The sequence below is a fragment of the Caretta caretta genome, chromosome 7 (assembly GCF_965140235.1).
Source record: "Caretta caretta isolate rCarCar2 chromosome 7, rCarCar1.hap1, whole genome shotgun sequence".
In the NCBI taxonomy this organism is placed as follows: Eukaryota; Metazoa; Chordata; order Testudines; family Cheloniidae; genus Caretta; species Caretta caretta.
In genome coordinates, this window is record NC_134212.1 from 82,323,065 (window position 1) to 82,345,717 (window position 22,653).

Consider the following 22,653-nt stretch of genomic DNA (forward strand, 5'->3'; position numbering starts at 1 on the left):
TTAAACAGTTTTAGGATAAACTTATTTTTGACTGGTCAGTAGGGCACCATATGGTTACTTCAGTAGGACTGAAAAATGCCAAAATCCATTGTCACAAAGAATTGACTTTAATTAAACCATTATCTTCAAAATATGGATTGTTTTCATGTAACGTTCCATAAAGCTCTAGTAAATATCTATATCTATATAAAAAAAATTAAAAATGGGGGGAGGAATTCTGTATACCTGACTCTACTTTGTGGAACTTTGTTAGTTTCTCTCTATGTGGGGAAACTTGTTTGCAACATATCTAATTTTTCATCCTACGACCACACCTTTTTCGGTTAATCATGGTGGGCAAAAAAGATCCATGCATATGATTGCTTTGACATATTTTAATAGTATGTCTAATCTAATTCTGTCTAATCCAAACATGTTCCTCGAAGGATAACATCTTTGTACTTCTATTGAAGTCTACATTTTCAAATATATACTAAATATTTTTAAAACCTGACTTTATTTAAGGTTTTTTATGCCAGTTATAAATGGTAAAATATTTCTTCAACAGCATTTGGCTATAGAGTGTCACTGGTCTCAAAGGGCAGCAGTTATTGGCGATGTCATTCAGGTTTACAGTGGCAGTCATGGACGGACCATAGTCTTTTGTGAGACCAAAAAGGAGGCAAATGAACTGGCCCTGAATGCTTCTATTAAACAGGTATGCTGTCTTAGTTATTTTGCAAGATAGTCTGTTGTTTATCAACATGGGGCTGGCATCAAATCTGCAAGAGTGTAACATTCTTTCTATGGGGACAAGGCAAACTTGGGCTGGAGGTAGCTGAACTATCATGTGGTTTCAGAATTTTGATATAACTACCAAGATCAGCCCAGAGCCTACAGCAGGGATAGGCAAACTATGGCCTGCAGGCCAGAGCCAGCCTGTAAGCCGTTTTAAGCCGGCCCTCGAGCTGCACCACGCGGGTTGGCCCTGTTCTGGCTGGGGTGCTGGCTCGGCGGCCGCACCAACGGCTCGGCCCTGCTATGGTGCTCCAGCCGGGGTGCTGGGTTGGGGGCTGCACCAGCAGCTGGGCCCTGTTCCGGCCGGGGTGTTCGGCCCCACTCCGGCACTCCAATGGGAGCTGCAGGGGTGGTGTCTGCGGACAGGGCAGCGTGCAGAGCTGCCTGGCCACATCTCCGCACAGGAGCTGGAGAAAGGACATGCCACTGCTTCTGGGAGCCGCTTGAGGTGAGTGCTGCTCAGAGCCTGCACCCCTGAGCCTCTCCCCATGCCCCAGCACCTTGCCCCAGCCCTGATCCCCCTCCTGCTCTCCAAACCCATCAATCCCAGCCTGGAGCACCCTCCTGCACCCCAAACCTCTAAGCCCCACCCCAGAGCCGGAGCCTGCACCCCTTCCCCAGCCCTGATCCCCCTGCCGCCCTCCAAACCCTTTGGTCCCAGCCCAGAGCACCCTCCTACACCCCAAACTCCTCATCCCCAGCCCCATCCAAGAGCCTGCACCCCAACCCCAATTTTGTGAGCATTTGTGAGACTTTCAGTACAAACCTTACGTGACAGTCCTTGGTGAACTAGAATGTAAATACCAGACCCAGGGGTCCTTCTAACCCTTATGCGTCCCTGTACCCTCTACCAGCTGGCATCAAGAGGTCCTTGAGTCACTGGGTGCATCTGGTGGCTATTTGAGCAATCCAGCCTCGTATAGAGTGAGTGAAATTAATCTTACTATCACAACCAGATTTCTGAAAGGCCTAGATAGATAGGTTCCTGGCAGGTAGAAACAAACTCCTTGAGATTTCAGTTTAGCATTGTCTGCTCTGTTGGACATTCCTTTTGAGCCTTTAGCATTGTGCACGCTTCTACACCTGGTAGGTAGGTTTCTTAGTAGCCATCATTTCTATTAGGAGAGTGGGATAACTGCGTGCATTCGTCACTGATCTGCTATACACACCTTCTACAAGTTTGAGTAACAGCCGTATTAGTCTGTATTCACAAAAAGAAAAGGAGTACTTGTGGCACCTTAGAGACTAACCAATTTATTTTTAAAAAATAAATAAATTGGTTAGTCTCTAAGGTGCCACAAGTACTCCTTTTCTTTTTACCTTCTACAAGGACAAGGTTCAACTTAGACCACATCTAAATTTTTCTTGAAAGTAGTATCTGATTTCCATCTGAATCAGACTAGGTAGCTTCCAGTTTTCTTCCCAAAGCCACATACTCACAAGGATTAGTGAAGGCTTCACCCCCCTGGATGTTCATCGAGATCTGGCTTTTCATTTGGATAGGACACAGCCCTTTTGAGTTTCTTATGCAGTGTATGAAAGTTCAGTCAGTCACAATTCAGACTCTAACCAGCTGCATCTCAGTATTATGTTGTTAGAGGGAGCCTCCTGATGAATTCATGGCATGCCCAACCAGAGCACATTTTGGCCTTGGCAGCAATGGTGGCACATGTCCTGATTATAGGCATATGTAGGGTGGCAAATTGGTCTTCTGTTCATATATTCACCAGATGTTATGTGCTGTCTGCCACATTGAGAGAAGATGCAACTGTAGGGAGAGTGGTCCTGCAGTCAAGTCGCTTTTCCAATGAGACTCCAAGCTCCACTGCCTGGGATAACACTTGGGAGTCACCTACAGTGTAATGGACATATGCAAGTACTTGAATTAAAAAACGTTACCTTGTAACTGTTGTTCAAGATGTCACATGTATCCATTATACAACCCACCCTTCTTCCCTGTATTGGAGTCTACCAATGGCTTCCAGTCTGAAGAAGCTGAAAGAGGAGTAGGGTAGTCCTGCAGGTTATGCTCTGAAGCCAGGGTATGAGGAGCCTGGCAGTGGGTGGGGCTGCCACTATGCATACCAGTAAGGAAAACTGACACTGGTGCACAGGCCATGCACATACGTTCATCTGCAGCACATTTCAGAGAAGATGAGTAACCTCTTCTGTGACAACAATGAAGGTTCTGATGCATCTTTTGGAAGGTGATTTGTAGTCATGGGAGTTACTCTGATGGCAGTTCATAGTGTGGTTAACGTACTATGACACTGAAACCAGTATTCTGTGCTAGTGACTCTCTGGGATGCATCTCTTGTAAGAAATGTCAGTTACTAGGGCAGGGGTGGGCAAACTTTTTGGCCCAAAGGCCACATCTGGGTATGGAAATTGTATGGTGGGCAATGAATACTCACGAACTTGGGGGTTGGAGGGCGGGAGGGCTCTGGCTGGGGCGGGGTGGGCTCTGGGGTGGCGCTGGGGATGAAGGAGGCTGGAACTGAGGGGTTTGGAGGGCAGAAAGGGATCAGGGCAAGGGGGCTGGGGCATGGGAGGGGGTCAGGCTCCAGGCGGCGCTTATCTCGAGCAGGTCCCAGAAACAGTGCCATGTCCTCCCTCCAGCTTCTATACGGAGGCGTGATCAGAGGTTCCCGGCCAATGGGAGCTGCAGGGGCAGCACTTGGGGTGGGGGTGGCGTGCGGAGTCCCCTGGCTGCTTGTATGCGTAGGAGCCAGAGGGGGGCATGTGCCTCCGCTTCTGGAATCCATGCGGAGTGAGGCAAGACTCCGACCCCACTCCCCAGCTGGAGTTCCAGAGCGGGGGAAGCCCCAGACCCTACTTCCTGGTGGGAGCTGGAGGGTCTGATGTGGCCCCTGGGCCGTAGTTTGCCCACTCTGTACTAGGGGTTACTTCTATTTTGTTACATTAGTTATTAATTATAGGGGTTAATTTGTTTTATTACATTCATTATTTATTAGCTGTTTTATGAGGAATTTGAAATAAACTTAATTTAAATCTGTATTGGGGGGTGAAAAAGGGGGGTTCTCAGACTTTCTAGCATCACAGAATAGTGGTTTTCAGCTCTTATTTCTGAGACTCATGCCATGGCACTTGCTAAGTCTGCAGAGAAATAAAGATAGTTGATTTTAGTGCTGATACTAGCATTTGAGATGTGGGAGATAGTGATACATCAGCTAATTGCCCTGACATTAGTGATGAGTGCTGGTATTGCAGTAAATCCCTTGGTCATAAATATCATTTTAGCACAATTCCAATCTGCATGGGATTGATTTTAATAATTGATTCAATCAGATCCATTACTGCATGACTAGAAAGTAGTATGGCATTATACTTTTTGGGGGGAACTGAGAAGCTTTTACCTGCCACCTGTGTTCAGGAGTGTTTTTCTCCTGCACTATTAGATGACCTCACTAACAGCTAAACCTGAGCATGGAGAATTTTCCTGCATTACTGTTGGTGTTAGTGATATCACCTGTTGCATGGGAAATGCAGAACTCTGATCTTGGCAGGTAAGAAAAGAAATTATTTTCAGATGTTTTTGTTTTAGTATCTTAGTATATCAGAGTGCTGGAGAAATACATACCCATACCCTCTACAAAGCAGCAATTACAATCTGAAATGTAATAATTTTTAAAGAATTTAGGTCCTATAGCTGCCCCGAGTCCTTATCCAGTTTGTGGTTGTCATAAATATAAAGAAAAGGGTAGCATAAAATCCCTCCTTGGCAGCTGTACTGAATCGCTTTACCTGTAAGGGGTTAAGTAGCTCGAATCTCTTTTTTGGCACCTGACCAGAGGGACTAATGAGGAAAGAAGATACTTTCAAATGAGGGGCGGGGGAGAGAATTTGTTTGTGGCTCTCTTTGTTTGTTCTCTCTCTGGATGGAGGGAGAAAAGAACAGGTACAAGCATCTCCTCTTGTACCAAGCAGGTACAACATCTCCTGAAAACATACCTGGAATGATCCAGCTAAAATTACAGAAATTGTAACTAAGGCAAGGACCTGCATTAGGTTATCTTTTATTTTTGTTGTGAATTTTCCTATGCTACAAAGATAGTTTTATTCCTGTTTTTGTAACTGTGAAGCTGAGTCCAGAGGGGAGTCCTCTGTGTGTTAAATCTTTTTATTACCCTGTAAAGTTACCTTCCATCCTGATTTTGCAGGTATGATTTTTACTTTTTTCTTTAAACTAAAGCTTGTCTTTTAAGAACCTGATTGATTTTAGTGTGCTAAAGATAAAGGGTCTAGTTTGTACTCACATTGCTAAGGCAATTAGTTGGTATATTATTCTCAAGCCTCCCCAGGAAAGGGGGTGAAGGGGCTAGCGGGGGGATAGGGATTCCAAGTGACCCTCCCCTGAATTTCTGTGTAAATCCCTTGGTGGTGGCAGCAATACTGTCCAAGGACAAGGAAAGGAATTTGTGCCTTGGGGAAGTTTTTAACCTAAGCTGGTAGAATATAAGCTTAGGGGGTCTTTCATGTGGGTCCCCACGTCTGTACCCATAGTTCTGAGTGTGTGTGTGTGGGGGGGAAACCCTGACAGTGATTTATAATCCTTTTCTGTTCCTGTGTGAAAGACCAAAAGAAAACTGAAGCTACGTCTATACTTAAACACTGAGGCAGCACAGCATTACAGCTGTGTCACTGTAGTGCTTCAGTGTAGATAGTTACTACAGTGATGAGAGGGTCCTTCGGTCAATGAAGTTAATCTGTCCCCCTAGCTACTAGGTGGTAGCTAGTTTGGTGGAAGAATTCTTCCATTGACCTAGTGCTGTCTGTGTGGGGACTTAATTAAGTTGACTGTTGCTCAGCAGTGTGGATTTTTTCATACCCCTAAGCGATGTAGCTGGATCAGTGTAACTTTCTGGTGTAGACCAGCCCTGACTGGACATAGAATGCTGTCAAGTGTACAAAATAAAGAAACAATATTCTCTAAAATTTCGGTTATGTTAATTTTGGGTGTTTGTAATAGGTAAAGAAACTTTCAGGCAGATGCGTGGGTGTCCAAAAGTTATTTTTATTATTTTAAAACTTTTTTTAGTCACTTTTTAAAATCATTTTTATCCTTTAAGAATTATTTTTGCCCTTCTTTTGAAGGAAGCATATGTTGTGTATCTTTCTAGCAAAAAGCAGCTAAATGACATTGATATAGTGGCACAATAGTGTGAATAGCACTGCATTAGAGGTAGCTTTTGTGTTTTATTTTGGGACGTCAACAAAGTGTTGGATAGGGCACTGGACTGGAAGGTGGGACAGGGTTATAGATCTAGCTCTGACATTGACGCTGTGGCAAGATACTTGTTGCTTCCATTTCCTAATCTGTAAAATGGGAATAATGCTTTCCTACCTTTTTGTAAAGCACTTTGGGCTATAAGTGTAAAAAGCACTGTAGAAAAGCTAAGTATTGACGACATAATTTTTTGCCATGTAAACTAAAATATTTCAGCTTTTCAGTATGCTTTCTATAGCATGGTACCTTTTATACGCTGTCATAATAATCTTGTTTTACAGGATTGCCAGTCGCTGCATGGTGACATTCCTCAGAAACAAAGGGAGATAACATTGAAAGGTTTTAGAAATGGTGTGTTTAAAGTTCTGGTTGCAACTAATGTAGCTGCCCGTGGTTTAGATATCCCTGAAGTTGACCTGGTTGTACAAAGTTCACCACCAAAGGTATGAGATGGGTATGTTGTGTCCCTTTTGTAATATATACAGTAGTCCTCCATTTGTTTTCATGTGATAAAGCAGCATTGAATTGTGGTATTCACCACACACACAGTTGTTGTTTTTGTTGTAAGGAAGCTTACAGTAACCAGAGGTAGTCTCCTGATCAGAATACGACTTATGATGCATCAGTTGTACAGTCTGTGGTACCTTTAGGGGTGTTTCTTTTTAAAATGCCTTCTGATGAGCTCTGGCAAGGCTCTAGCTCTGCTTGATGTATTAATCGTCGAGCCAAGTTAACTAAAATCCTGCTCTCCAAAGCAGTGTATAGCGGTAAATTTGAAAAGAATTTGGAGAGGCAGTAGAATGGAATGGCTAGAAAGAGCAACATAATTGGGTGGGAAGAAGAGCCCAGTGGACAGAGAGAGAACTCTGAATGAAGTTAGGGGAATACAGACAAGACCTAGGTTTATTCAACTTAGCTGGGGACATGCTGACTTCTCATCCTGTACGCTGGGGTAAGTGTGGTATGTGTGGTATTTATCTATATGTGGAGGTGCGCAAGAGCAAATTGAAACCTTTGCTTGAATTCCCTATGATGATAGAAGCATAGTGGCATGTAATTGGCCCAGGCTTGTAACTTAAGCTCTGAGCAATATTTAACCTAGGTTTATGGGGATCTTTTTTACCTAGTTTGACTTTAAAAATTTATTTATTTATTTTTTATTTTTATTTTTCAGATACATTAGTGTTAGGGGATGTATTGTAATAAATTGTAATTGCTTCCATGGACCTTTGTTTATACACTAACTACAAAAGTAATAATGGTATTTATCTTGAAGGATGTGGAGTCATATATTCATCGTTCTGGGCGCACAGGCCGAGCTGGACGGACTGGGATGTGTATCTGTTTTTATCAGCGAAAGGAAGAAAGTCAGCTAAGACATGTGGAACAAAAAGCAGTACAGTATCTCTTTAGTCATTGTACACTTTATGTATGTAGTGTGTTAGGATAGCTCATAAAATCCTGCAATCCATGCACTATTTGATGATCAGATTGTTATGAAGCAAACGGGGAGCACTACTCTCTAACTGAAGTATAGCTGGTTTCCCTTTTTTTCCTCTTACTGGGTAATCGCTTTGTCCCTGCATGTGTAATTGGTATATGCTGTTCCACATGGTATCTTTCTCTTTGATGATAAACATTTAAATGTTATGCTTTAGTTTCAAGTTTCACAAGACTCTGAGCACTTAGTTTGTCTACATTTCAAAAAACTTGTGTTCTTAATTCAAGTTATCTGGCCTGAATTAGCTAACTTGAGTTTAAATTGCAGTGAAAACACAGCAACTTGGCTTTTAATTGAGGTAGCAGCTTGGGCTCAAGACAATATGAGAGCATGGGGTTGAACACAAGCTGCCAACCCAAGTTAAATGCCAACCTGTTGTGTCTTCACTGAAATTTAAACCCAGGTTTGGCTAACCTGAGTTAGCTTATATAAGTTAAGAACTGACTTTTTTTTTCTTCAGTGCAAACATATCTAACTGAGTTAAGAGTGAAACTCCTGACATAAAGGCTGTGTAATAGCATATACTTCATTAAAGTAAATTTTAAGTTTGATTTGTTTTAATTTACAATTTTGTTTAGAACTGTTCATGAGGAATCTTTTCATGAGGATTTCAAAATAGACAAAGCGAGTAGTTAGAGATGAAATAGGTGATTTTTGTTATCAAAATCAGTCATTATTGACTGGTAAAGAAGTTTATATTTGTGTGCCAGTGCAAGAAACAGTTGGCATTGCCTTTAGTTCTTGCTTGCTGGCAATGTGAGGTGACTGCCTTCCTTAAACAGCTAACAGAACCTGTGATATGTAGCTAAGACTGAAACTTTTTTTTAAATAAAGCTAGAATATGGTGGTAATTATTCTTTTTGCCCTTTTAAAAATAAAAACCCAGCTCTTGAATGCCATTTTTCCTTTAACCGTGTTTAAGTAAAGAGAACATTTGATCACCCTAATAGTGATGGACTTGAGAGTTTTTGAATCAATGCCACTTGATGAAATTATGTTCAAGAGAGGGTACCTGCTCAGTTTAGATTTAACAGAAACACAGATTTTCAAAAGCTTCCAGTGGAAATAGTTTCCTTCTTTTCAAGAAACATAATTTCCCATAGTCACGTTAACCAAACATTGCAGCATCCTTGAAAATGAGTGAAATAGATTAAACTGACTGGAAAAAAGGTGAAATAGACTAGCCAATTTTCATGGGTAAGCTGAGTGAAATGGGGGAAAAAAGCTGTTGAAATATTTTTCACTAAAATACTCATTTTGACAATCTAAATTGTTACTAGTACAGTAAGACATCCTGTCTCTGTAAATATGAATTTTAACCCAACAGTATCCCCTTAATGAGGTTCTAAGCATGTTTAGTCCAAGGAATTCACATAGAAAACTTCAGGGCAGGCTAACCTCTGTGTCAGAGTGCTTTATAGGAAATGTGCACAATATATAGTTTTTTCCGCTTTCGGCAAAGGAAATTTAAGGATAAATGCTTATTGAACTGAATACCAGCCTTAGTTGAATATAATACAGTTCTGAACAGTCTGTAAACTTCCTACTCTTCCATTTTCTCTTAACTGCAGGGAATTACATTTAAGCGTGTAGGTGTTCCTACTGCAACAGATATAATAAAGGCTTCCAGCAAAGATGCCATCAGGTATGTTCAGTGACCCTTGAGCTTGTCATCATGTCATTCTCATTTATAATAATTCTTTGGATTGTCTCTTGCCATACATTTGTCTCCGATGACCATGAAATAAATTGTTCATGGATATCATTGGTTAAGTTTGAGTCTCTTGCAGTTTCTCGTCTATCCCATAGCTCCCAGATTCCACTGTCTAAATTTGCCTTTTGCCAAGTAACGTTTTTGCTTTTAAATACTTAGGTGTTTGGATTCTGTTCCTCAAACTGCCATTGACTATTTCAAAGAGTCAGCTCAGTGGCTAATAGAGGAAAAGGGGGCAGTTGAAGCTCTGGCTGCAGCACTAGCCCATATTTCTGGGGCTACTTCCATTGAACAGCGTTCCTTGCTCAACTCAGATGTGGTAAGAATATTTAGTTTATTTTTTTTTGAAATCTTGGATTTCAAATATCTGAATGTGGTAACTATCTGACCCAATTACAATCCCTTTTCTAATCTTTTATTATGGAAAATACTTTGGTGAGAACTCTGAATCTAGAGATCTTAGATCTTCTGGATTATTGTCATTGTCCTGGTTTTGAACTTGGTTATAGCATTGAAATGTCAGTGGCGGTGTTCCTCCTAGCCATGGATAAAGATCAGATGTCTGCTGGCTTATTAGATATTTTAATTGAGGTGTAGACTTGATTGCAGACACAGGGCTGCCATGAGGTGGCTTCATTCTTTCTTCATAGATCCCAGCATAGTTTTCTGTAACTTCTGCTGCAGAGGTCCCATCTTACTACCTTCCTGTTTGTTGGAGTTAAAGGGTCATGGAAGGGGGCCTGGATGTAAGTGTTTTGAGCACACCTGTGCTCTTTGTTGCTGTCATCTAACCCAGGGGGTGCAGTTAGTGGGTTTTTTTAATATAGTAGTGATTAGGGCCTGGATGAAAGTGAATCTCAATACAGAGAAAACTGAGGTAATCAGAGGTTGGGGGAAGTAACCAGGGGTTATGGTGCAGATTATATTGACCCCCTCTGAGTGACTGGGAAATAAGACAAGTTCACTATGAGGGTCGTCTTACACTTCCAGCTGCTATTACATGAGCCTACAGTAGCAGTGGCTGGGACCATATGGGTCTAATCGGGAGGTTGATGCTTTTACTTGGATGCACATCTTACTACTGATGAGACTGCAGCACTATGCTTTGTAGGGCTACACCTTAAACAACTCAAACTAAGGCTGTCTATACTACAGACTTCTGCTGGCATAGCTGTGTTGGTGAGGGGTGTGAATGGGTGTGATCCCTGACTGACATAGCTGTGCCAGCCAAAGTCCCTAGTGTAAATGCAGCTATACTTGCAAAGCAGGACTTTTACCAGAAAAGCTATGGTACAGAACACAAGTTTGCCAGTATAGCTGTGTCCACATTAGGAGTGTTTTATTGGTATAGCAGTCAAATAAAATGCTGCTAGTATAAACCTAGCCTTAAACTGGGGTAAAACACAGCCACACACTTAAGTGGCTAGCTTGCTGTGAGCACAGTTCTAATGCTCTGGAATCTGCATTGGCTGACTTAGTTTCCAGTTGGAATTTCAGATATTGGTTGTGACCATAAAGCCCTAAATAGCTTGTCTGCCTACTTGGGAACCACCTCTCTCTCTATGCAGTACTACCACAATTGCCATCACCTGATTGAGCTATCCTGGCATTTGAGTCAGCTGCTGGTAGCTGCTGACTGTCCCTTGACTTGGGAGTTCACATCCCTCTTTGGCCCAAAATAGCACAAACTACTTTATCTCTTGGGACATGCTGCAAAACTCACTTGAGTGGACATTTGAGGCTTGCTTGATTCAAGTGTGGAATTATTTGGGGAAATTAAGGCTTTGTGAGAAGGGGATGTTTAGTGGGGTTGTATTGACTCTGTTAAGGTGTGGATCATCTTCTGCTATTTTAATTGGACTGTGTATTTAATTCTGTCAGGGATGCTTTGAGAGTTGCTCACTGAGGTTTATTTTTATTTCAATATAAAATATACAAAAGATATTACTATTGCAGGTTTTTTATGCATAATTGTTCACTTTCCTTGCATTCAGAATCCTCTCTGCATTGCTTCTGGCAATGCAAACTTTACAGAAGTGATAGTGAAGCTGGAAGTGTTACATATGTATTGATGAGCCAAAATGTCATGTCTATCCACTGTCTGTTAATGTCTTAAAATGTACATATTTGCCATCTAATAACCTTTTATAAATTCTGACTATGCACATTCATTAGATGTATGCTGATCGGTATTCAGGGAATGTTATTTCTTTTTACTGTGAGCATGTACTGCCTTTTATCCTTCAGGGATTTGTAACAATGACATTGCAATGCTCAGAAGAGATAGACAACATAAGCTATGCCTGGCGAGGGCTAAGAGAACACCTGGGTGATGAAATTGATAGGAAAGTGAACAGAATGTGTTTTCTCAAGGGAAAAATGGTAAGATACAATCATCAATCTTTATAGTCTTGCTTACTATACTCTTAAGCTTGTAGATGTGTCGTCTTAAAAGGCAGGAAAAACTTATCACTTCTACAGTTCGAGGTCTGATTTGTCAAGTTACCCTTTCTGTGGCTGAGGAGGGGCTGGATATAGTAATCTTTGAGCTAAGGATGCAGCAGTTTATGGTCAGTGGGATCACTACAATGGTACAAGATATTCTGTTGAACTGAAATGTTGAGGGAGGGGCTTAATTTAATTTTTAATGTAAATATCCAAACAGGTAAACCACTAAAAGTAGTGGACACTGGCATAGGTGCCGACTCCATGGGTGCTTCAGGGCTGGAGCACCCATGGAAAAAAATTAGCGGGTGCTTAGCATGCACCAGTAGCCAAGCTCTCCCCCTCCCTCCCAGTGCCTCCTGCCCACTGACGGCCCCGCTGATCAAGGCCTCCCTCCCAGCGCCTTCGGTATGCCATGGAGTAGCTATTCCAGGGCATGCAGGAGGTGCAGGGAGGGAGGTGGAGGAGCAGGGATGGGGCCTGCTCAGGGAAGAGGTGGGGTAGGGCAGGACCTTGGGGGGAGGGGTTGGGGCTTGGGGGAAGGGGTGGAGTGGGAGTGGGCTTGGGCAGACGGTGGGATCGAGAACCCCCCAGGCAGAGAGGAAGTTTGTGCTCTGCACTGGCATTGTGCTTCGTGCTCATAGTAAATGTCAGACAGATGGCTTTTATTGAAGGGACACTTCTGTCAGTCTTTTAATAAAAGTAACACCTAAAATTTAAAGATTAGAGGAACTTTTTTTTAATCTCTTCAGGTTTACTTTGTGTGCTTGACAACACTGAAGAGCAAGTAGGCATTTTTACCATTTCACCTTTATAAACAATTCGGGGACCTATGCTCTAGTTCTTTGTCTTTGTAAAGTGTGAATTTTTGTGATGTTGCCTTCACTGATTTTTTCTTTTTCTTTTAATACCATTGTTGGTCTGTGAATTGACTACAAGTTATGTTATGAACAATGTGGGGCAACATACACAAGCTTCCTTCTATAACTTGTGACCTACTGTATTAGGATCCTTTCTTCCCTGACTGAAATAAACATTTTCATGAAGTTTACATTCTACATTTGAATATTTAAATCCACAGTAAACTTATATATCTGTCTGCTTAGATCAAACGTTCTTTGTCGAAAAGAATTGACAATTTGAGCCACACGAGACAGTGGACAACATTTTAGGAAAGAGAATAATTTTGGTAAGAAGTAAGAAAATATGTATGGAAAGAAGTGGCTCTGCAGGAAAGAGAATACCTAGGGAAGAATTGGTGAAGTACATGATGAAAAAGCAGGTGTGCTGAACTGCTTAGTGCCTGTGAAATAGTTTGATATCTTGGATGAAAGGCACTATAGGTGTGTAAAACATTGTGCTGCTCCACGTGTCAGTCTTTTTCCAAAGGTAAAATTGCTTTGGCTCCCAAATATTAAACAAGTTAAACTTGACTTCAGAAAGTGAAAATTCACAGATCCCTTTCATTAAACTGTCTCTATTCCCTAAAGGTTGTGTGCTTTAACAAATACTTCAGTGTTACCCGAAACTATGGATTACAAGATCTCGATTTTCTGGAATCCATTTTAAACCTTTTTTTTTTTTTTCCAGGGGGTGTGTTTTGATATTCCTGCAGTGAATCTTAGACAAATACAGGTATTCTCTTAATTTCAGTAATTCTTAATTTATGGTACAGGTTTCCCAACATTTTCATAGTGTGGACCATCTTGTGGATCCCTTCTCCTCCCCATCACTGCTGGCAGACTGAACTCCATAGCCAGAACCAGTTCTCCCCATTACATCAAAAGCAATTCCCTGTCATAAATTAATTTTGCCCCAAATCAAAATGGATCTCCTCCACAAATGATTTCTAAATCCAGTTTTCCTTTTGTCAGAATCGGTTCTCATCACCTCAACTTATATTAATTTCCTTCCCACTTCTACTTATTGCCCCACAGTGTTTTTCACAAACTAAAATGGAGTTCTCTCAGTCCTTCCAGATTAGCTTCTTAATCAATTTTTCTGAATTGCAACTCAAGTTTTTCTTGCTCTTCTCCAAAAACGAATCCCTGACAATCCAATCTGCTGTAATTATTGCTTCTTTGGGGGCCTGGTCTTCCATTTTTTCAGGGTTCCCACTCCAGCCATTTCTTGCCCCATGCAGAGGTCCCCCAATCTTCCTACCTTCATTCAGGATTGCGCCCCCAGTGCTTTCCTAGTCCCAACCCCAGCATTGACGCAGACTAGAGTCTTAAAGTGGGTGCAGGTCCTGGTCCAGAGGTGGGTCTTGGAAGAGCCACCAACACCCCCATCTCCCTTTTTAGCTTCACTCCTGTTTCAGGAGAGAGAGGGAAGAGATGCCACCTCTACTTTTGAGGCTGGTCTATAATACCTTACTGGCAGCTCCCACTTCATGTTGCGGCATCCATTCCTGGCTGGATCTGCACTCAAAGCAATAGAACTATCTCTGGTTTCTCTGGTGTCTGACTAGTAGTGGTCCAGAGTCCTCAAAATAGGAACCTCTGCTTTGCAGGACCCCAAGGGTTCCTTGATGGCATGTGCTTGTATTATTTATTTCAAGTGTACATTTAAGTGGCTGTCTTTATGTACACTTTCATTTTTATAATTGAGACCTAGAGGTTCATGATTTGTTTAACTCATAACTGTTTTCACAAAATCTGGAATCAGATGTTTCCTATGCTTCATATTTTATTTTTAATTCTAGTCCAAACTTTTTAGTTATTTTTAAATACTAGGTTGTATTTGCTACTAAGTAGTTTTTTCTTGCAGTTGCCCAATTTTATAAAACTGTAAAATGTACTGTATTTGCTTTCTTGCAAGTTTTGTCTGCATGTCAGGCTTTTACATGTATAAAGTTCAAATACATATTTAACTTCGTTTTTACCAGGGAAAATGGCAGGATTCAAAACACTGGCATCTGACTGTGGCAACTCAATTACCCGAGTTAGCAGAAACCCAGCGAGAAGGAGGCAGAGGCTTCTACGACTCCAGGAATGGGAGGCGAGGTGGCAGCTTTAATAGAAACAGATTCAGAAATAGAGGCCAGAAACGAAGTTTTGACTGAGCATTTGATCGCTAGCTCTAACAATAAAATTTGCAGAAATGAGACTAAAATATTTTTATCCACATTAAAAAAAGTCATGTTCGTTCTATGTGTGTGCCACTTGCAGAATCTGTCATTCAAAATTTGTTTTTCCAGTATTGCTAGGGATGGCTGTATACAGGACCAATTCAGAGAACAACAGTTCAGTGTATACAAAATTATGCCTTATCTTCCACACAGCTACGTCTAAAGAATATTCATCAAACTCCTCCACAGAGCCTTGTTCCAGGATGTGTCTTTTGCAATCAGAAATCTGGCTTGGGTTTACTACACAGTATATATCAAAATCTCCATTTGAATTGGTCTCCAGTAGTGACTGAAACCTGTCCATTTTCCAAAATAATTAAAATACTATTTCTACATAGTCATTTGTACATAGTGAAGTGATTGTTGGATGAATGGTGTATGTTGCTTCAGCTGGAGAGTGAGTGGGGTATAACCTTGATTCAGTTCCTGTACGCTGCACTATGATAGAATGCAATCATGTAACTAAATACTGTTTTTTTTTCCACAGGGCCCCTGCCTCATTCAGTATACAAATCCATTGCTCCACTGAACATGAATCAGGGCTGTGTAGTGAGTGAAGCTGTTTGTGGGCCTCTTACCTCATTTATGGCAGAAGTCAAAATATACATAGGTTTCAGAGTAACAGCCATGTTAGTCTGTAGTCGCAAAAAGAAAAGGAGTACTTGTGGCACCTTAGAGACTAACCAATTTATTTGAGCATAAGCTTTCGTGAGCTGTAAATTGGTTAGTTTCTAAGGTGCCACAAATACTTCTTTTCTTTTTTTGAAAATATACATAGTAAATGAAGTAAGGGATTGCAGGAAAAGAGGATAGTCTGATGATTGAGGCAGTTGACTGCTGCACCGGTTAACTGTATTTTATTCTCTCTGCTATGGAATACATCTATGATGGGCAGGTCATTTACATTTTCACAATTGGTCACTAATTGTTCCTTGTGTTCTGGGTTTTGATGAGAGGCGTGGGGCCAGATTTGAAGAAGTGCTGAGAGCTCACAGCTGTAACTAAAGTCAATTAGTGTTGTAAAAGTGTTAAGAACGATGACAAAATCAGGCCCTGCCATCTTAAGTTAGCCACCCAAACTTAGTGGGCACTTGATAATTTTGGCCTTATTCTCTACCTCAGGTTTCAGAGTAACAGCCGTGTTAGTCTGTATTCGCAAAAAGAAAAGGAGTACTTGTGGCACCTTAGAGACTAACCATTTATTTGAGCATAAGCTTTTGTGAGCTACAGCTCACTTCATCAAGGGGAAATAGGCTACCTTGCATAATGACTAAGCCACTCCCAGTCTCTATTCAAGCCTAAGTTAATTGTATCCAATTTGCAAATGAATTCCAATTCAGCAGTTTCTCACTGGAGTCTGGATTTGAAGTTTTTTTGTTGTAAAATAGCGACTTTCATGTCTGTAATCACGTGACCAGAGAGATTGAAGTGTTCTCCGACTGGTTTATGAATGTTATAATTCTTGACATCTGATTTGTGTCCATTTACTCTTTTCCAAAGAGACTGTCCAGTTGACCAATGTACATGGATGGCAGAGGGGCATTGCTGGCACATGATGGCATATATCACATTGGTGGATGTGCAGGCGAACGAGCCTCTGATAGTGTGGCTGATGTGATTAGGCCCTGTGATGGTGTCCCCTGAATAGATATGTGGGCACAGTTGGCAACGGGCTTTGTTGCAAGGATAGGTTCCTGGGTTAGTGGTTCTGTTGTGTGGGATGTGGTTGCTGGTGAGTATTTGCTTCAGTAGGGGGGCTGTCTGTAGGCAAGGACTGGCCTGTCTCCCGAGATTTGTGAGAGTGTTGGGTCATCCTTCAGGATAGGTTGTAGATCCTTAATAATGCGTTGGAGGGGTTTTAGTTGGGGGCTGAAGGTGACGGTCAACAAAAAAACTTCAAATCCAGACTCCAGCGAGAAACTGCTGAATTGGAATTCATTTGCAAATTGGATACAATTAACTTAGGCTTGAATAGAGACTGGGAGTGGCTTAGTCATTATGCAAGGTAGCCTATTTCCCCTTGTTTTTTCCTCCCCCCTCCCCCCCCGACGTTCTTGTTAAACCCTGGATTTGTGCTGGAAATGGCACACCGTGATTATCATACACATTTTAAGGAGAGTGGTCACTTTAGATAAGCTATTACCAGCAGGAGAGTGGGGTGGGAGGAGGTATTTTTTTCATGCTTTGTGTGTATATAATAAGATCTTCTAAACTTTCCACAGTATGCATCTGATGAAGTGAGCTGTAGCTCACGAAAGCTTATGCTCAAATAAATTGGTTAGTGTCTAAGGTGCCCCAAGTACTCCTTTTCTTTATTCTCTACCTCAGTTTCCTATCTGTAAAATGGTGGTAAATACCCATCAACTGCTTTCACATATGTGAAGAACAAATTAATTGTTTGTGAAGCACTTTGATACTATGATATGAGCACTATAGAAATGCCCATGAAGAAAGGAATAATTTTTGAGTTATTGCATATGCCTAGTTAACTGTAGGTGTGTATGTACCAGTGCATGGACAGTGGAGAACTTTTATCCCTAGTCGGAGCCCTAAGGTAGCCTCCTCTGTGGTAGCCGCCTTGACCCCCATCTCATTTCCCTCCCAGCTAGTGAGTAGGGTTTTGAACAGAATAGTTTCTGCCCTGTCATCCTGACCATATTACCCTCTTCCTTAAATCTCTCTACTAGCTGCCACTTCTCTGTCACATCAAATACAAGTGTCTGGTCCATACCTTTTAAGGCCCTTTCTAACTCAGTCCAGCCCTTCTTTTCTACTTGCCATCTGCTCTGCCAATAATGCTGTTTTCCAATGGTTACTTGTCTGCTTCTTCCAAATGACTTCCTTTTACTTGGAACACCCTTTCTGAACTTGTCAGTAAACCCCAGACCCTCTTCTTCAAATGCTTCTTCAAGACCCAGTTCTCTGGTGATACTTATGGGAAACTGCCAAATGCTAATGGCTAGGTAGATGAGTTTTGCCTGATGTTTACCTACCTTATATTTTGTGTATTTTTATAATAAAAAAAAGTAAATGGACCAACTTGGAACCAGGTATCTGCACCTATAGTTGGCTTATATCAATGTACATTCTTGTTAGTTTTCCTCCCTCTCCGTCCCTTCTAATTGTTTGTTATAGCTATTTGTAGCTAGTCTGAGGCCTGGTCTACACTACTAGTTTGTCAATTTAGCAGCATTAAATCAAATTAATCCTGCACCTGTCCACACAACAAAGCCATTTTTGTCAACATAAAGGGCTCTTAAAATTGATTTCTGTACTCCTCCCTGACAAGGGGATTAGTGCTGAAATTGACATCGCCATTTCAAATTAGCGTTAGTGTGGACGCAATTCGATGGCATTGGCCTCCGGGATCTATCCCACATTGCACCATTTTGACTGCTCTGGACAGCACTCTGAACTTGCACTGGCCAGGTATACAGGAAAAGACACGGGAACTTTTGAATCTCATTTCCTGTTTGGCCAGGCGAGCTCATCAGCACAGGTAACCATGCAGTCCCAGAATCGAAAAAGAGCTCCAACATGGACTGAACAGGAGGTACTGGATCTGATCACTGTATGGGGAGAGGAATTTGTGCTATCAGAACTATGTTCCAAAAGACAAAATGCCAAAAGTTTTCAAAAAGATCTCCAAGGCCATGAGGGACAGAGGCTACAGCAGGGACGCAACACAGTGCTGCTTGAAACTTAAGGAGCTCAGACAAGCGCACCAGAAAACCAAAGAATCAAACGGATGCTCCAGGACAGAGCCCCAGACATGCCCCTTCTATGCTGAGCTGCATGCAATTCTAGGAGGGGCCGCCACCACTACCCCACCCCTGTCCGTGGACTCCGATGATTGGGCAGTCTCCACCAGGCCTGAGGATTTTGTGGATGGGGGAGATGAGGAGGAGGACGAGCTTGAGGAGAGCACACAGCAGCACACCATTCTCCCCAACAGCCAGGATCTTTTCATCACCCTGACTGAAATACCCTCCCAACCCAACGAAGCGTGAGAAGGGACCTCTGGTGAGTGTACCTTTTTAAATATAATACATGTTTTAAAAACAAGTGTTTTTTAATGATTAAGTAGCCCTGAGGACTTGGGATGCATTCGTGGCCAGTACAGCTACTGGAAAAGTCTGTTAACGTGTCTGGGGATGGAGCGGAAATCCTCCAGGGACATCTCCATGAAGCTCTCCTGGAGGTACTCTAAAAGCCTTTGCAGAAGGTTTCTGGGGAGAGCAGCCTTATTCCGTCCTCCCTGGTAGGACACTTTACTTGCTACTAGCATGGCGTGGTAATCTGGTATGATTGCATGACCATGCCTGGCAGCGTATGGTCCCGGTGTTTCCTGGCATTCAAGTAACATCCATTCTTTATCTCTCTGTTATCCTTAGGAGAGTGATATCGTTCATGGTAACCTGGTTGAAATAGGGGAATTAATTAAGGGGACATTCAGAGGTGGGTGTTCCTACTGGGCTATTTGCCTGTCCCTGAAAAGAAATCCTCCCCGCAGTTAGTCACGTGGTGGAAGGGAGGGGCATTGGCACTGAGCTGTTCACGTTTGGCTAGCAGGGACCTTCCCTGATACCAGCCACACGGTGGGGGGAGGAGTAAAGCGATCATCCCAGAGAATTCGATGGTGGGAGGGGGTTAGTTTGGTTTCTGCTGCTGCACGTTAACATGAAAACCGCAGCACTAAATGGCCAACTCAACAGGCTTTGCTTGGTGTGGGAAAGGAGGGTGCTGTTACGAAGGTTGCAGAAGCCGAAAGACTATGGCTTACCATGGCTGTCTACAAGCTGAATTCTGTTGCCTGGCACTGCGTGTGTGATCTCTAACACCAAAACCGCAGGCACTCAATATATAAGATGCAAAATGCCACCTTGTACCAATATCACATGTGCTATGTAATGTGAATAGTGGTGTTCACTGTGAAAGAGTATAGTCATTTGTTCTGTAAAATGTATCTTCACTCCCTTTTTTCCTTCCCACAGCTGCAAATGTTTCAAGCCTCCCTCCTCCGTCCCAAAGGCTATCTCAGATAAGGCAGCGAAAAAAACGCACGCACGATGAAATGTTCTCTGAGCTCATGCAGTCATCCGGCACTGACAGAGCTCAGTGTTGTACCAATAAAATAAAAACCAGCAGGATCTTATTAAAGGGAAAAAGGCAAAATACCACATTTATTGTGAATACAGAAAGAATCATAGTAAGCAGTTAGTTCTAGTTATAACATTCCATTCAATCTCATATTTATTCACACATTCATTCATTCATACAAACACACACACACACACACACACACACAGGTTCTGCAAGGTTGTTATCATAGTTACCAGCCTTAGAGTTGCTCATGCCAAGCCACTGGCCAGGTGGCCTGGACATGAGGAGGGAGCAGGGCCTTGTCAGATGCTCATCTGATGCTCCTGGAAGTTGGTTTGCAGAATCAGACCCCAAAGTTCTCTTTTTAGAGTCTATTTTTATAGGAATTTCTTCCTATGCCAGTCTATGGGAATTGCTTCATCATGCTGTTGCTGAATCAATCAGCAGATAGCACATTCCTGACGGCTCCAAGATGTTATCTTGTTCTTTGGTTCTCCCATTCTTGAGGCTGTTGGGTGGATTCCAGTCTGCCCTCCGGGGGGTCCTCTGGTTATTTCCACTTGATGCCTTCTTCAGCCGATGGACACTGGATTCTTAGGCTGGCACCTCCCTGATCATTCAGTTATTATGCACACCAAGCATCCATCCACATACATCCCCTATCTCTATTTTAATCACAATTGTTAATACAACAAACGGGCGGGGAGTCTCTGGGTGTTGTTTCTGTTGTTAGAGTATTGCTTTGAGTCTCTCTCTCTGTGAATTGCTTTGAGAACAGACTCTGTCTTAGAATGTACTAACACAATTAGCAGCTTGCAAGTTTCACACATAGAGGGAGAGAAACAGTACCAAAAACCAAGAGACCTCTTAATTAGTAATACCCTGGAGTTTAAACTATGGGGAATCAAACTCATTTGTGATTTTTAATACAGAACTTCTTTAATATGATCCAATATCAGCAGAATGTGTGGAGGGACACAGGAGCACAGTACAGGAAAGCGGCCAATGAACATGAGGACAGGAGGGATGATCAAGATGAGAGATGGTGGCAGGGAGATCAGAGGAGGCAGGATGCAACGCTGGGGTTACTGCGGGATTAAACGGACATGCTTCGGCGTCTGGTTGAGGTTCAGAAACGGCAGCAGGATCACAGACTGCCGCTGCAGCTCCTGTTTAACCATCCTCCCTCCTCCCCAGATGCCCAAGAATGCCGGGCGGGGAGGCTCCGGGCACCCAACCACTCCACCCCAAGTGGACAGCCCAAGCAACAGAAGGCTGTCATTCAAGAAGTTTTGAAGTGGCCTTTTCCTTCTCTCCTTCCTTCCTCCCACGCTCCACCTGGGCTACCTTGTGAGTTATCTCCCTATTTTTATAATCAAATAATAAAGAATACATGTTTTTTAAACGATAATGACTTTATTTCCTTTGCAAGCAAGCTGTGATCAAAGGGGGGAGGGTGAGCGGCTTACAGGGAATTAGTCAAATAAGGGGGTGGGTTTTCATCAAGGAGAAACAAACAGAAGTGTCACACGGTACCCTGGCCAGTCAAGAAACTGGTTTTCAAAGCTTCTCTGATGCGCTGTGCTCTTCTAATTGCCCTGGTGTCTGGCTGCGCGTATTCAGCAGCCAGGCGATTTGCCTCAACCTCCCACTCCACCATAAACGTCTTCCCCCTTACTCTCACAGAGATTGTGGAACACACAGCAAGCAGCAATAACAATGGGAATATTGGTTTCGCTAAGGTCTGAGCTAGTCAGTAAACTGCGCCAGCGACCCTTTAAACGTCCAAATGCGCACTACCACCATTCTGCACTTGCTCAGCCTATAGTTGAACAGCTTCTTACTACTGTCCAGGGTGCCTGTGTATGGCTTCATGAGTCAGGGCATTAAGAGGTAGGCTGGGTCTCCAAGGATAACTACAGGCATTTCAACATCCCCAACAGTTATTTTCTGGTCTGGGAAGTAAATCCCTTCCTGCAGCCGTTTAAACCGACCAGAGTTCCTGAAGATGCGAGTGTCATGAACTTTTCCCAGCCATCCCACATTGATGTTGGTGAAACGTCCCTTGTGATTCACCAGTGCTTGCAGCACCATTGAAAAGTACCCCTTGGGGTTTATGAACTGGCTGCCCTGGTGGTCCAGTCCCAAGATAGGGATATGTGTTCCATCTATAGCCCCACCACAGTTAGGGAATCCCATTAGAGCAAAGCCATCTACTATGACCTGCACATTTCCCAGAGTCACTACCTTTTATAGCAGCAGCTCAATGATTGCGTTGGCTTCTTGCATCACAGCAACCCCCACAGTAGATTTGCACACTCCAACTTGATTCCCGACTGACCAGTAGCTGTCTGGTGTTGCAAGCTTCCACAGAGCTATTGTCACTCGCTTGTGAACTGTGAGGGCTGCTCTCATCTTGGTATTCTTGCGCTTCAGGGCAGGGGAAAGCGAGTCACAAAGTTCCATGAAAGTGCCCGTATGCATGTGAAAGTTTTGGAGCTACTGGGAATCATCCCAGACCTGCAACACTATGCAGTCCCACCAGTCTGTACTTGTTTCCCCAGGCCCAGAATCAGCATTCCACGGCATGAGCCTGCCCCATTGATACCATGATCTCCAAATTGCCGGGGACTGCTGTTTTAGAGAAATCTGTGTCCATGTCCTCATCACTCTCGTCACCGTGCTGCTGTCGCCTCCTTGCCTGGTTTTTCAGGTTCTGGTTCTGCATAAACTGC

The 22,653-nt window shown here is 42.7% G+C and overlaps 1 protein-coding gene and 1 long non-coding RNA gene across 3 annotated transcripts in view; both read left to right on the top strand.

The window, feature by feature from the left end:
• The window catches only part of LOC125640543 (nucleolar RNA helicase 2), a 29,670-nt gene extending 14,518 nt beyond the window's left edge, over window positions 1-15,152 (top strand). Inside the window, exons 8-15 of the mRNA XM_048859163.2 lie at window positions 548-697; window positions 6,307-6,468; window positions 7,302-7,421; window positions 9,098-9,171; window positions 9,400-9,559; window positions 11,488-11,622; window positions 13,276-13,320; window positions 14,573-15,152. Of these exons, the coding sequence (XP_048715120.1) occupies window positions 548-697; window positions 6,307-6,468; window positions 7,302-7,421; window positions 9,098-9,171; window positions 9,400-9,559; window positions 11,488-11,622; window positions 13,276-13,320; window positions 14,573-14,749 (1,023 nt within the window). The 3' untranslated portion in view covers window positions 14,750-15,152. The remainder of the gene's footprint in view (window positions 1-547; window positions 698-6,306; window positions 6,469-7,301; window positions 7,422-9,097; window positions 9,172-9,399; window positions 9,560-11,487; window positions 11,623-13,275; window positions 13,321-14,572) is intronic.
• Window positions 15,153-16,071: 919 nt separating this feature from the next.
• On the top strand, window positions 16,072-21,329 carry LOC125640545 (uncharacterized). Of its 2 annotated transcripts, XR_007357806.2 has the most exons (3): window positions 16,072-18,838; window positions 19,210-19,273; window positions 19,810-21,329. It is a non-coding gene; the product is annotated as an uncharacterized LOC125640545 (long non-coding RNA). The 2 variants fall into 2 exon arrangements; XR_012669372.1 differs by lacking the exon at window positions 19,210-19,273.
• The last annotated feature ends 1,324 nt before the right edge of the window (window positions 21,330-22,653 follow it).